General features: G+C 40.7%; 1 protein-coding gene across 7 annotated transcripts in view; it reads right to left on the bottom strand.

Annotated features, from left to right (window-relative positions):
- Nucleotides 1-15,822, bottom strand: part of BRD3 (bromodomain containing 3) — a 54,067-nt gene that overhangs the window by 4,793 nt on the left and 33,452 nt on the right. For all 7 annotated transcript variants that reach the window (XM_069069237.1, XM_069069232.1, XM_069069230.1 and 4 more), the window contains 4 exons: nucleotides 12,478-12,606; nucleotides 9,475-9,666; nucleotides 6,299-6,540; nucleotides 1,484-1,776 (listed from right to left, as the gene is read on the bottom strand). In XM_069069237.1, the coding sequence (XP_068925338.1) occupies nucleotides 1,484-1,776; nucleotides 6,299-6,540; nucleotides 9,475-9,666; nucleotides 12,478-12,606 (856 nt within the window). The remainder of the gene's footprint in view (nucleotides 1-1,483; nucleotides 1,777-6,298; nucleotides 6,541-9,474; nucleotides 9,667-12,477; nucleotides 12,607-15,822) is intronic.

Here is a 15,822-nt window from a genome sequence, read left to right as displayed (position 1 = left end):
GGACCCAGAGCCATGCAATTCTGCTGGAGTTACTTGATCACTACTGTGTTACTGTATGGTCATTATGGGCTCTCTGGATGCTTTGGGTAATCAAAGAGGCCTTAAACTGACTCCCAGGAATAGTTTGGGCTTTTGGATAAACTCACTTTCCTCTGTAACTTTTGTTGTAACATCAGGGTTTAGAGTCTTAAAAAATAAAAATATCCATGTAATTAACCACATAGTTAAAAAGGTAACTTACCATACAGTTAAATGGTCAATAATTGTATTGTGGTTTCAGAATCTGATTCAGCTTTTCTGCTCTGGTTAAAATAAGCTATCCCACTAACATGTTCAGAAACTTCCACTTGACCCCAAGTCTGTTCTTTCATACACTCTGTGAATTTATTTGTGAAGACACACAACTATGCCTACACACATGAGAACACAGTTTGCTATCTTTTCTCCCCACCTCTGAAATTGAACTATAACCCAGGCTCTCTATGGGTTCACCTTTTGTCTTAGCAGACAGACACAGTATGGGTTGAATATGTACTCACACTCCCCAGGACCACTAAGGCTCCACCAGTCCTTGTGATCCAAGACCGTTCATTCACTGATCATCAGCCAAGATCAAGAAGCAATGACTCCCATGAGAGGAAGGGAAAAAGGGAGCAGGGGAGAAGAACGACCTGGAGTAGCATGGGGGACCTTCCTCTGACACATCTGGTTGGGGCCCCAGTCAAAAGCAGGATCTTGAACTAGACGGAAAACTGGTCTGGCCTCCACGAGGAAGTAGTTATGAAATATTCAATACAACAAAAAGCCAAAACCCAGATTGTGTCACTGCTTCTGCAAGTCCAGCATGGTCAACAGTCATGGAGCTGGGAAGGGAGGGACAGTGTAAGGATTCTTCAAGGTGCCCAGATGTAGGCAGACAAACTTTAGGTCCTAAATGAGGGAAAAGGGAGGGAATCTTCACCTGCTAAGGTCACAGAGGAGCTACCCACCTAAATAGCAGCCTGTTTCTTTGCCACCTACCAAGAAAGGTCTGAGTTCTGGCACCCAAAAGAATGTCTAAGTTCCTAATTTTTATTCAAAAGCACTGGCTCACTGGTTGTCTAGTAGCAGAGTAGCCTGGCAGGGGCTGAAACTCTTCTCAACTCCAACAGCTAAACAGGCTTTCATGGGCAGTATGGGGATCAGTATGAATAAGAAACACTTGACATTTTATATTAACCCTAATGGCCCACCAGGAATGGTTCCTACCAGCACCTGGGGCTGGGGCTATAAATGAAAAGGCAAAGAGAAAGAATAAAGTAAAGGAGATGGGATTTCTCATCAGGGCTAGGGTAGGTTGTGTGAGGAACAGGGCACATAAATCACTTGCTCATTTTCTCTTTAAATAAAGCAGAGTAAGGTTTATCACCCAGGACCATGGGGAGTATCTGAGCAGATGGGTAAGAGAGAGGGTAAGAGGATTAGTAGGTATTCAGTCACTTACAAAATGGTTTTCTTTGTTTTTTCTGTAAACATGACTTGACATATCTCTCCAGTTCTCGCAAAGTGGTGGGTTTCAGGGTTTCAAAATCAATTTCTATCTCATCAGGATTGGAGTCCCTGAGGGAAGGCTCCCGGGACTGAATGATATGGACCACCCGGCCCAGTTTCTCCCCGGGCAGCCGGTTGATGTCTAGGCTGAGCTGCCGCTTTTCATCATAGGTCATTGGCAAACCCTCTTCCTCCTCATCTGAGTCGTAAGAGGCAGATGCCTGCTTTCCACCTTTCTTAGGTTGCCTGGAGGTAAAAAGAACACAATACATCTTTCATAGATTTGCATGGCTAGAATCCAGTGCTTCCTTGTTTTATCATGTTATCTTGAGAATGTACAAAGTCCAATAGTCAGGGATCATCAGCACCAACCTTATAACACCTTCCGGTCAGATATGAGCCCAGGTACTAGACTAGTTCCACCCCCACACAAAATATATAAGAACAGATGAACCTCTGGCTAGGACTTACCCTTGTCTGAGTATCAAGCTCACCTTCACAGTGTTCTGATTGTTGGTCTCTTTGAAAGACTTCTCTAATCTTTCTTTCTTTTTTTTTTTAAGCAATTGGGGTTAAGTAACTTGCTCAAGGTTACACGGCCAGTTATTTCTGGGTGTGGTGCTGAGTATCTGAGCCTGGATTTGATCCCCAGGTCATCCCAACACGAGCCGGTGCTCTTACTAGCTGAGCCACCTGGCCGCCCCTTCTCTAATCTTTCCATCCCTACTATTAACTAGATGTGCCTTCATCTTTGCCATGTCTTTTTGATGCCTCATGATGATTCTGATCTGCCTTTCCCATGATCCTGGTGTAGTATACCTCTGGCCAGAGCACACTCTCCTACTAATGGTTGACAATGTTGACTAATGGCAATGGGAAGCACTGGTTTTGGAATCAAAATTCTTTCTTTTTTTTTGTTTTCTTTGGGGGGGAGGGCAGTTGGGGTTAAGCAACTTGCCCAAGGTCACACAGCTAATTTTTGTGTTAAGTGTCTGAGGCCACATTTGAACTCAGGTCCTCCTGAGTCCAGGGCCGGTGCTCTACTCACTGCGCCACCTAGCCATCCTCTGGAATCAAAATTCTTGAACTAGAATCTTTGCTGTGCTATTTTTTCTTTTACCTATGTGGCTTTAGTCAAGTTATTTTCCTCTCATCTCTTACCTCCTGGCCTCCTTCAAATCTCAGCTAAGATAATAACTTCTGTAAGAAACTTTTCCCAATCCCCCTTAGTGCCAGTGCCTTCTCTCTGTTGACTGTCTCCAATTTATCCTGTCTACATCTTATCTGTACATAGTTGTTTGCATGTTGTCTCCTCCATTAGACTGTGAGACCCCGGATACTTGTTACTGTTTTACCTTATGTCCTCGACCCTTAGCACAATGCACAGTACAGAGAAGGCACTTGGACTGAATAATTTTCCCTCTTTGAGTTTTTGTTCTCTAACTCAGGGAGTTAGACTAGATCTCAAGAGTCTCTTCTAACCTTAAATCTTAGTATTCAATTCAGTTCTCTTGGTCCTGGGACGCATATAGTTGCCGCCCAACTATAGTAGTCTCTTAGCAGATGCTGATCCCTTGGAACAGTCCCCCAAAAGATGAAACCAAGGACTATGTGAGAGAGCAATATGTACAACACAGTCATACTAAAATGGCACAGGAGGTATCAAAACTTCTGCTTTGAGAGGACTTCCCAAATGGAATAAGAATTTGGTTTAAATGCAAGTTGCTCATAATTAAGAATCAAGCTCTTCTGTCCTCTAAGCTATAAGGTCTCAGTCACATGGATAAATGATATCACGGCATGATGAGAAATTTTAAAGTGAAGGAAGCTCTTTGCCTTCACCCACACTCTCACAATCCTGGTTCTTCTTTCAGGCCACCTCACTGAATTAATGGCTCTGCCTGCTCTGAAAGTATTTGTCAGCGGATGAAGGGAAACAAGCAAACATGACTGATCATGGGTCAAAGGATTTAAGCTGAAAGAGCCTTTAGGAGATCCTCAATGCCAATTCCTTCATTTTATTGATGAGGCTCAGAAAGGAGAGAGGGCAGGTGAGTAGTTAGAGCCCAAATAAGTAGCACTCCCTCTGAGTCTGAAATCTGTTACTTTCTGCTAAATCCCACTGCCTATAAGCTCCTGTACCATGTGGCAGAGTCCTCTGTGTGGCTACCAGGAGATCCCCAGAACTGTAAGGAAGAAGGAACCAAGAAACTTAAAAGTTTGGGTTGGAGGAACAGCTAAAACCAACAGGATCATTACCCTCAGTGGCAGATGGCCAGAAAGAGAATAGATTTCCCTACATGAGGATACACACACAATATATATTATATATGTATATGTTAGGGGGAAGGGCTACACACACATTTATATAAACATTGTGTATGTATATTTGTATATACATATACACATACATGTGTCTGTGTAAGTACTTACAATTATTTCACAGGGAGATTATTCTCTCCTGTGATTTCTCTAGGATATGAAATTCCCAAGTGAAGAAACTCTAATATCCTAGCTGGTGTATTCTCTGTAACTGATCATTTTAAGAGAGCAGCTTAAGAGTACTGAGAGGTTAAGTGACTCGCTCACAGTAACATGACTAGTATATGCCTAAGGAAGATCTTGAGCCCAGGGCTTCCTAGCTTCAAGCATAGTTTTTCATCCATTACACCATGCTGCCTCTCTATAGTGCAGAGATAGATATAAGACCTAGCCACTTGGATGAAAATATACCATGCTGTAATGTTGCCTGAATCAAAAGAAAAGGACTACTGCCCTTCCTTCTTTACCCTAATCCTTGACCCAACTCTAGAGAGGAGCCCAAGACAATAAAATAAATGAAAAAACACATTCCCCTGAAACTTCTAAACTACGTATGTCTCTACCAGTTCCTATAGGTTGGCAGTCCCCATGATCAGAGCTGTGTCAACAAATAGTCGGGTTACAGGGAGGCATCTGTTGTATGATGGAAAAAACACTGATCTGGAAACAAGCAAACTCCCATTTTGGATCCTGGCTCTGCCACTTATTAGCTTGTATGGTGCTGGGCAATTAACAAAATTAATAAACCCATCAGATCATTTGACTCAGCAATTTCAGTTGAGTGGTAACCAGAGAGCAAGGAGTAGAGAAGTTAGTGGGTGTAAGGGATAAGTTAGTGGGTGTAAGGTATAATTGTCTCTCTGTTCTTTCAGTCCATCATACCTCTTTTCAGATCTATTTTCCTCCCTTTATTGTCTCGACCAGTTAACTAGTTCAATTGTGTACCATCCTCCAACCTTGAATCCTCTGACCCCTTGGACTACCACTATTTAAGCCCTGCTAATTTTCAACCGTGAGAGTCACCCCACCACCCACTTTCCCTTCAACTACTCTTGAGTTGCTGAATGATGCTTGAGGAAATTATGCAACCAAGCCAACTGGGTCCAATACAAATTCATGGTACTTCTCTGGTCTTATTACTCTGGGCTCTCACTACTAAACAGTAATCCATTCATTCTTTTCTGACTTATTTTCTGTAATATTCTCCAAAATGACTATTTGAAAACTTTATTCTTTACTCAAGTCCCCAACTCCCTCACTGCCATCTCTCTAATCAGATAAATTTCACTTCCTACAAGGCCAGCATCATGAGGTCCCTTGACTCACTCTACACCTCAAAACCCAACTTCATCACCCATCCTCTCCTCCTGTCCCAGAGGACAAAATTTCCTTTCTCTTTGCCAAGGTCAACTCCCTCCACTGGAGTTGTTGAACTCATCCCTTTCCTCTCTTTCTCTCTCTCCTTTATTCAATCTCAATCTCTTAATCTTCTCTGCTGCTTATAATTGTTCATCACCCCCATAATAAAAGGCCCTTTCATTTCATCCTGTTATCTCCTCAACCTATCATTCTATATCTCTCTCCATTTTAATTATTAACTTCCTAGAAAGTCATCTACATTTGCTTCCTCTACTCCCTTATACCCACTAACTTCTCTATTTTCTGGTTACCACTCAACTGAAACTGCTGAGTCAAATGATCTGATGGGTTTATTAACTTTATTAATTTCCTCCTCTTCCACTGCTTTTCAGCTTCTGATACAATTAACTAACCCCTCTCCTCCTACGGTCTCTACTCCCTTGGCCTCCTTGACACAAGATCTCTCTTGGTTCTTTCTCTTGCCCATTTTCCAGTTGTCTTTCATGGATCATCCCCCTTGTCCTATTCCATAAGCACAGCTATCCCCCAAGCATCTATCCCAGACCTTCTTTTATTCTTTCTCTATATTCTCTTCTTTGGTAACCTCATCTCTACCCTTGTGTTCATTTATCATTTCTATTTAGATAACTTCCAAATCTACATAACCAGCTATAACCTCACATCTCAACTTCAGGCCAATTGCCTACTAGCCATTTCAGCCTAACCCAAGGGCATCCCAAACTCATTATGTCCAAAAAGGAAACTCTCATCATCTTTCTCCCTAAATGTCCTCTTTTTCCAAATTTCCCCTAGCTCTGTCAAAGCCACACCACCCTCCTGATCACCTAGATTAAAAAACTTGGAGTTGTCTGTGAGTTTTCTCTCTACTCACTCTCCATATACAATTGGTTTCTAAGTCCTATTGATTCTTCCTCCACAAACTCACATCCACTCCCTTTTCTCCACCCACATGCAGCCACTCTAGTTCAGGGTCTCATCATCTCAACTAGACCTCTTAATCTGTCTCTTTTCCCACTGGCCCAGACTCCAGCCCCACATTTGGGAACACAACCTCCCTGGAGCGTACCTGCTTGCTGTCGTTGTACTGTTGGCCTTTTTAGCTGGTGCTTTCTTCTGCTGGGTTTGTTTGGTCGGCTGAGCCACCTTTGCTTTTTTCTCCTCTTCGGCCTTTACCTTGTGCTTCTCTTTCTCCTTCTCTTTCTCTTTGTCCTTCTTTTTCTTCTCTTTCTCTTTTTTCTCTTTTTTTTTCTTTGGTTTATTCACGGGCGCCTGTGACAGAGCAGCTAGCTGCTCATGCACCGCCTTCAGCTGAAAGACAACACCCAGGAGAAATGAGAGCAGGGAGGAGAAGGCATTCACAGGAGAACTACTAGCAAAAGTCTACTGGGGAAGAGGAGGTCAAATGGGACTTTTGAGAATTCTCAGGCTCAAAACCCCTTTCAAAGGCCCCTTCATGCAGACTGAGGTAGTACAAAGAGTGGGAGACTTAGGGCCAGGAGACCTAGGTCCAAATACTGGTTCCCTGATTGTTATTTGTTTCTCCCACAAAATAAATAACTTTACCTTTTAGAATCTCAGTTACCACATCTGTAAAAAGAGGATAAGACAAGACTATACTAGTTAACTAACAAAGAGCTATTGCTGGAAAAAATGTTTTATAAACCTTAAAGTATCAAATAAATGAGTTTCTTTTATTACTGTTGTGATTCCCCTGCCTTAGGCAGACACACACTTAAACCATCCTAGACAGATAACACTCTCTCTTAGCCTTACACATGTGCAGGGGAAGCTGATTCAGTGGTGGTTTTAGGAACCTACCTATTGAGTGCCTTTCCCATCATGAAGGTCTTCCTGAGGCATAACCCATATCCCTCCTGGTCATAACTGAAAGCAATGACCTCTCTACAACTTGCTTTAAATGTATGTGTATTCAGTCATTTTTCAGTTGTATCTAACTCTCTATAACTTCCCATTTGAGGGTTTTCTTGGCAAAGATACCATAGTGGTTTGTCATTTCTCTCTCCAGTTCATTTTACAGATGAGGAAACTGAGGCAACAGGGTTAAGTGAATTGCCCAGGGTCACACAGCTAGAAAGTGTCTGGGGCCAGAAGTAAACTCAGGAAAATGAGTCTTCCTGCCTCCAAGCCCGGTGCCCTATCCTCTGCACCACTTAGCTGTCCTTGGCTTTAAGTAGTCCATGAAGTAGGAGACAAGTGTGTCCAATAATTGCTCAAGATAATCAAACTAATAGCTCATATTTACATAGCACTGAATGGCTTACAAAAGCACAGTAAGAAAAGTTATCCTGCAAAGACCAACTTGCCAGGTTATAAGGAAAGAACTGCAAACCATCCATCATTGGTCAGAAATATAAGTGACTAAATATAACCAAGGCCTTGAGTCAGCTTCCCGTGTCCCTTCTGAATGTGGTTTGTAGGAGGGTGGGTATGCACGCCTCTGTGGCTCCTGATTAAGCACTCTTTGGGCCCATTCCCTATGGTGACCCATGTAATGACTGCTACTGATAAAAGTTACTAGGGTGTCCCCACCTCCCAAACATATTTCAAAGATGTAATTTGTGGTTATTGATTCACACCCTGCCAGTGAAGAAACCACAGTAGACTTATTAGCACAGCCTAGAGAATAGCCCCTGGTCAACAATGAGAAACTTTCTAGGTTGGACTAATGGTAGAGAATATATGAGTTTCACTGATTCAATTAGTGGGGGTGGGGGAACAACACAAGGTGACCCCATGCTCAGAATATGTCCCCTCTTCATTTTCATCTATGGGAGTCTCTAAATTCCACCTCTACACAATGCCTTTCTGATCCCCTCCAAGTCATTAGCAGTCTCCCCTCCCCCCAAACCACTTTTCATTTATCTCTGAATTATATCCCTTCAGTAGACTTTAAGTTCTGTGAGGGTAGAGACGATTTCATTTATGTCTTTGCATATCCATCATCTAGTAACAGTACTGTGCATATAGCAGGTATTTAATAAATGATTATTTAATTGAATCAAACTGGCAAATGGCTGAGGACCACTGGCAGAACTGACTAGACTGGGAGTGGCTGGTTAGAGCCTGCATGGTCCTTCTTAACTAATATTGTTAATTACTAGAGGAAAAATTGCTGGGGGAAGATTAATGCCAGCAAGTTATTTAGTTGTTTTATAATAAAAAAAATAACATAAAAATAATGGACGTTGTTGTTTGGTCATTTCAGTCATGTCCAACTCTTCATGGTCCCCCGTTTAGGGTTTTCCTAGCAAAGATACTGGAGTGGTTTGCTATTTCCATCTCCAGCTCATTTTAAATATGAGGAAACTGAGGCAAACAGGGTTAAGTGACTTGCCCAGGGTCACCCAGCTAGGAAATGTCTGAGGCCACATTGGAAGAGGAATCTTCCTGACTCCAAACCAGGCACTCTATCCACTCTGCCACCTAGCGTCCCACAAGTGACGTTACACAGCAGTTTAACATTTGCAAAGCATTTTGTATATATACATTATTTCACAACAATCCTGTGAAGTAGGCACTATGGGAATTATTATTCCATTTTTACAGATGAAGAAAGTAAGGTTGAGAGAGATGAAGTAATTTGTTTATAGTCACACAGCTAGTAAGTGTTGGAGGTAGAATCTGAACCCAGGTCTTCCTAATTCCAATTCCATTCTATTTACCATACTTTACCATACTTTACCATACTATACCATGCTTTCAACTAGGTAAGATAGGCACACTACATTTCTCTAAACAATCTCTGAAAATACTTCCCTGGGGGAGGTAAAGCCTGGGATCCAGGGAGTGGCACTGAAGTGGACTCCAAGATTTGCATATTTCTTGTACCCTTCCCACATGACTTGGTATGTCCATGTATGATTGTAAATTATTCAGTAAACTCTGTAATCAGATCATCTTAGTGGGATGCTTTTTTCCTAGAAAAGGTTCCATACCAAATAAGTAAAACGTTCAGACATTCTACAAGATATCAGTTCACAAGAATTTATTAAGTGTGTGCCAGGCACAGTGCTAGGTGCTAGGGATAGGAAGCCAAAAAAATGACAGCATCCCTTCTCTCAAAGATCTTATATTTGGTCAAGGTACCAAATGCGTATACTATGGTTTGTTTGTTTTTTAAACAAACCCTTATTTCCAATTGTACATTGAACATTTTCTTAACTACACACATATACACATACACCCCTCACTGAGCTTTTTAAGAAATGGCATGCATCCTACCTGTTCCTGGAGTTCTGCCAGTCTGGTCGCTCGTTCTTCTTCAGAATCTGAGCTGTCCGAGTCAGACGAACTTTCCTCACTGCTATGGCTGCTCTCCGTGCTTTTACTGACGACAGGTGCAGCTGGAGGTGCTGGAGGGGGGGCCTCCACAGGTTCATCAGGCATTTTTGCAAACCTCATCTCAAACACATCCTGCAGATTAGCAAAAGGATTGTTTCAAAAGGCACCGAAGCCCCATCATGCCCCACTTCGGAGTTGGCGTTCTTGTTACTCCTGTTCTGTTTTCTCCAAACCATCTCTCTAGCACACTAAACAACTCAACCCGATGGCCTCCTCCCTGTGGCTAGCTAGACAACTTATCTTGATATCTCTTAAAATTAATGAGAGGTCTCTGTGTCAGAACTAAGGTCTCTCCACCTCAGGATCCTGTCTCTGAGAGGGGCACCAAAGGATGGTTATAGGAAGTCGAAGAATTGCCTTAAACGATGTCACCTCAAGAGTTAGGGGTGCTAAAACCATTTATTCATGACTTCAGCAAACACTTAGGACTCATCATGAGCAGGGCCCTGTGAAATTAGATATGGTCCCCAGCCTCAGTGAGATTGCAATCCATCTGCCCTCAATAACCTGTGACAAAAATCGGTCATCCATGAAAGCAACTGAAGCCTTCTCAAATTAATTTATATTTCTCATCTTGAACATTCTCTCTAGTTGAGTAAAGAGCTATACTGTTTCTCATCATCCTGATGCATCAAAGAGGACACACTTTTGCCTGTCCAACAACTTTCTCCTTTTAGTTTAAATGGGATTCCATAATACTGGGCTTGGTAAACAACTGTGTGTTCATCTGCTCTCCATGTCCCTCATGATTCAGTTATTTCAAGCATATCTCAATTTCAGCTTTCCTCCTTTCAGGTGGAAGAAGTGAAATTTAAAGGAATTTATGCCTTTAGGGCCACACTGAGATCTGTTGGGGCTATTTGAGGAGAAAATGATGATGAGAGAAAATTCAATGAGAAGGTTATTAGATGAAAAAACCTATATTCACAATACAAACATTTATCACTGCCAGTCTTCATTATCTAACTTGGTTACTGGCTTTGGAACTTCTGTAGATATCCAGTCATTTCTAAATTTAAAAACTATTATTCTTACCCCTTTAAATCACATTGAAGACATTTCCTTTGCTAAAGCATTGGAATCTGATTTTTTTTAGGGTTTTTTTTTGGAGGGCAATTGGGGTTAAGTGACTTGCCCAAGGTCACACAGCTAGTGTGTGTGTGTGTGTGTGTGTGTGTGTGTGTGTGTGTGTTTTAAGTGTCTGAGGCCGGATCCAAACCCAGGTCCTTCTGACTCCAGGGCCAGTGCTCTATTCACTGCACTACCTAGCAGCCCAATCTGATTTTTATCATTCAATTTTTATAACTAGCCCCTAACAACTAATTATATGCATTAGTAACTACAATTAATTGCATCTTTAGGTCTATTACTAAAGCATACTTTTCATAGAATTAAAAACTTGACCTGATTATTTCAACTACTTTCCACCTCCCCCCAAAATGTCATTTGGTCTATAGGAGTCATACAACCACTGTCTCTCTTCCTTCAGGTTCCATCAATTGACCCACAACTACTGGCTGAAATCTTCTATGCACCCAGCATATAAGTCTCTTCCTGCCCCTACCTTTATATAATAGTAATAAATTACCAAAAATGTGTTTTCTTTCCTTAAAACCAAACACTATTGCAATAAAGTGCTTAGGACAGAAAATCCAATGGGAAGAGTACAGTTATGAAAAAGGGTAGTGTTGGCTATGTTTTTCTGGGTCATGCCAGGTCTTCAGTAATAATTTTATCAGTGCTGTGCTGCCAATTTTTCCACCTAATCAAGTAGATAAAAGGTTGGTATCTAATGTAAGAAAGCTATGGCCAAATTTAGGGAAAACATGAAAAGTACTGCAGGAATCACATAGCCCTTGCCTAACAATGTCTTTTAATTTCCTCTGTCCATAAAAAGATGGTACATGAAGTATAGCATCTCATTTCCCAAAGGTCTGATTGATTCTTGCCAATACCTCAGTTGGTTTCCGTTTGGGGCTTAGCAGAAGGTCTTAAAGAAAGGATATTCTAATGCTGCACAGACTGCTGAAGAGGAAAAACTGAGAATGTTTTCTCCACTCCCAACCCCCAAGATTCAAATTCCTTTAAAACTTAACAAAGTATTCTTTTTGTTTCTTTTTGGAGGGGGAAAGGTAGGGCAATTGGGGTTAAGTGACTTGCCTAAGGTCACATGGCTAGTTTTGTGTTAAATATCTGAGGCTGCATTTGAATTCAGGTCCTCCTGACTCCAGGGCCAATGCTCTATTCACTGTGCCACCTAGCTGCCCCATTACCAAAATATTCTTTAACAAAGTGTCATTTAAAATACTGGTGCTGCCCTTTTGGTCTTGGATGCCATTTCCTTGGCAATGATGACATTTTCCATAAATCAAAGCAACAACACATTTATGCAGCACTCCACAACAACCCAATGAAATGGGTAGGGCCAGTACCACTAGTCTTTTGTAGATAAGCAAAATGAAAATCAGAAAGGACAAATGGACTGCCAAGAGCCAAAGATTTATCCCTGTAGTGAGCAAAGGCTCTCCTCTACATCATACATCTCTTCACAACTAGACTGTAAGCTTCCTGAGGTCAACAGCCCTACATTAAATAGCAATTTTTTAGTATCTCCCTTAATATCAGGTGCAAGGCAAAGTTAGGTTGCTTAAAATACCTATATTTAACAAAAACTAAACTTTGTAGCATTTTTCTTCAGCCTTTCCTGAACTTTACCATCTCTGATGCACCACAGTTTTGCTTAGCTATTCAGCAGATTAAATATCTCTCAAAGTTTAGATCTATGGATGCATCATGCACATATTCTTCCTCGGCATAGAGGGTGGGGAGTGGGGAGAGGGGTGCTTTTGTCTGGTAAACACATGTCTTTACTGATGGCTTTACCTGAAGTTTCCTGGCCATGGCCACCACCTCATGGTCCGGAGGATTGTACTTGTAGCAATTCGAGAACATTAACCGTATGTCGGCTGCAAAGCCTTGTGCATCCTGGTACTCTCGGCTGTCCATTTTCTTCTGCAAACACATAATCAAAACAGGGTAAATGTGTGCAACTAAGTGATTGTGTCTTGATTTCATAATCTGTCTTCTGAGGTATTCCAAGATTGCAATATTAGATGTGTTTATATATTGCTGTATACCTATAGCGACATATTTGTATCCAAGTTAACATCCATAGAAATAGTAACATATCTATCAGTTCATATTTGCCACATTACAGTGGCACAAGGAAGGACTAGATGTTATCTTTGGTTTAGAGTGGGGAAACCAAGATGCAGAGAGTTTAGATCTTGTTCAAAGTCAATAAAAATAAAAGTTATTCAAGTATACAACCAGGACTAGACCCCACATTTCCTAACCCGCTACCTAGGCCAGGGATCGATCCATTAAATGTCTTCCCAAAGAAATAAAAGGAGAATTTTATTTTAAACCTGAACTTCTCGCTCCCAGGCAATGTATTTCACTGTTTCAAAAGAATACTGGTAGGCTATCCTCTCTACATTGTCTCAAAATAAACAAAGATTTAATTCTAAGTAAAACAGCAAGAAATTAATTCTTCCTAAGTTCACTCTGCTAAGATTAATACTTACAAATATGAAACATGCCAGAGATGCTACCCTGGTATGGTCTGCTGTGATCCTGAGGAAGAACTCAGGCATTTTTCTCTATATTATCATAGCAGAATTTGTGTAATCACAAGATCATTTTTTTAAATTGACATAATGATGTGATAAATCTGTTTTAGCTTGAATTAGTGAACAAATTAAGAAATATATCTCCTTTGAATCAGCTACTTTTGCAGAAGGATTAATAAAGTCAGGCACTAATTCATTTTTTACAGAATTGGAATCCTCAGACTTAAGAAAATCTCATTATATCATGTGTTAGATGGCAGCAGCTATTGCCAAAGTAGGGTGTTGTGACACAGTTCTATTAGACATTGTAAATATCTCTGCTGCCACCCACCTCCCCCCCCCAAAAAGGAAATGGGGATCTGAGTCCTGGCAAATTAAGATCAGGGTTGGGAATTTCAGATTTAGGAAAAATTCCTAAGTATTGCAAAGAGCGCAGAAGCATGCCTAGCATGCTGCTAAGTGTAGTCTTTATTGGAATCTCTTCCTTAAACCAAAGTATTCAGCTCTCTCAACAAACCTCTGGTTGTTGTGAAGTCAATAGGTAAACAGGGTTTGCTTTTTGGAAATCCATCTTACTGTCAACTTTCAGGGAGTCTATCCAGTCAGTGACAGATAGGAACAGACACAGAATCCAAATGATGTTGATTTCTATAACATGCATAGAAAAAATGAACTCTCTGATTGGCTAAAGACAAAATTTTGAAGACTTCAAAAACAACCTGTCAATACAGTCATCAGCTCTTGCTTCACTGTATTATTAGAGGAATGGCAGTTAGTGGAGGTCATTCTCCCCTTCCTAACCACCCCCCCCCATGCTTATTTTGTTAGAATGATCAATCTTTAGCCAAAATAACTTTACATTTGGTTTAGATGACTATTAAAGTAAGTCTATACTCTCTGGGCACCAAATGATGGGGGGAAATATAACAGTAAGGGGATAAACTGAACTGGGATTAAAACCATGCTGCCAATAATCCATAAAGCAGATTGAATACAAGATAATCCAGAGTAGACTATAGGGCAAAAGTTCATGGAAAACAAAACTTGTAGAGAACTAGACAGAGTTAGGTAGAGCATGGCTGCTATCTATAAATGACTATAGCATTGTCATGTGGGAAAGGGATTAGGTTTATTTTTGTGGTTTCTCAGGGCAGAACTAGAACCTGCTACAAGCTACAAGCAGGCATATATGGGATCAGTATAAGGGAGGATTTCCTGACAATGATAGAGCTGTCCAACAATGGAACAGGCTGCCTTGGAAGCCTTCACTCCCAGTCACTAGAAACATTTAAGAGGAGACTAGATAACCACTTGTCATGGACACTAGAGTAGACTCCTAGGCTAGGTAGAGAATTTGCCAAATGATCTCTAAGATCCCTTCCAAACCTAGGATTATATGGTTTAAAAGGCAACATAGCAGATATAACTAGAGTATGGGTTGAGTTGAACATTTACATATGCTCTAATATGGACAAAAATTCTGGACTTGTGTCATAGGACTTGTCTGGACTTGTCACATATGAAAAACGTACCTATGATTTCCAGTGCCACTTGAAAATAATGCCCCCTCAGAGTTGATGCTTGCAAAAGTCTCAGATCACCACTTTCCTACATAGCTTTCATGAATTTCACATGTCAGGCCAAAAGTCCTTTAGAGCCTAAACTCAAACCTAGACAATAGCCACATACTGAGTTTTTTTTCCCCTTAGCTAATAAATTTGTTTTGAAACTGTGATTATCCCAAATATTTTTTTTAAATCATCAAATCACAAAACAAAGAAAAAATGTTCTTCTTTGATCCTTTGTGGTTTTGAGGTCATAGTTAATAAATGTGGCTTAGGTGCTGTTTCATTTGGTTCCATTGTTTGGGGGGGAGAGGCAGCAGAGAATATGTGCCAGTCCATTATCTTACATCATAACTAAGGATCTAAAGCTCTGAAAAACCAATTAAAATGAAAAAGTAAATTTACTTTCCAATATTTTCTTATCCTTGCTTCCAGGGCAAACCAAATCCCTAGACTAAGTTACAATAAATGACATTTTGCTTTGGCCTAAACTCAACACCCACTTATTACCCCCACTGATAATCTTAAGTCAGTGCAATAACAAATGTCCAGGAAAATTCATACAACAAAAGGGAGTAAAAGGAGGGACTGGGGGGTGAGGGTGGAGAAGAGAAACCAAACACTCCCTAAAATTAATTAGGTGATTTTTCTAGTATCCAACTGTGACTGTCCACCTGGGCAAGGATGGTCATGACAAAGGCTGCTATAATACTTGCAACAGCATTTGAGAGTGTTCATGGCATCCTTGGAATTCACAGGTTCTTGTCATAACCTGAGCATCCTCCACATTTTTGTGGCTTAGGAACAAAGACCTTAAACATTAAATACATGTGTTGAATGATGAAGAACTATGAGGATTGGCTGACTTGTCAATCTTTTTGGCCTAAATAATGCAAAATGGAATTGTAAAATTAAACCATCTCAACTCTTCCAAAGCACTTCAGCTCTGACCTCAAGGGTTACAGAATTGAAAGGACTATCTACATATATATATATATATATATATATATATATATATATATATATATATA

This window comes from Petaurus breviceps, unplaced genomic scaffold (genome assembly GCF_028583685.1).
Source record: "Petaurus breviceps papuanus isolate PSGF00001 unplaced genomic scaffold, PetGlider_PUasm1.0 90779, whole genome shotgun sequence".
In the NCBI taxonomy this organism is placed as follows: domain Eukaryota; kingdom Metazoa; phylum Chordata; class Mammalia; order Diprotodontia; family Petauridae; genus Petaurus; species Petaurus breviceps.
Note: the sequence above shows the minus strand (reverse complement) of the source record. Positions and strands in the feature narration are given on the sequence as shown.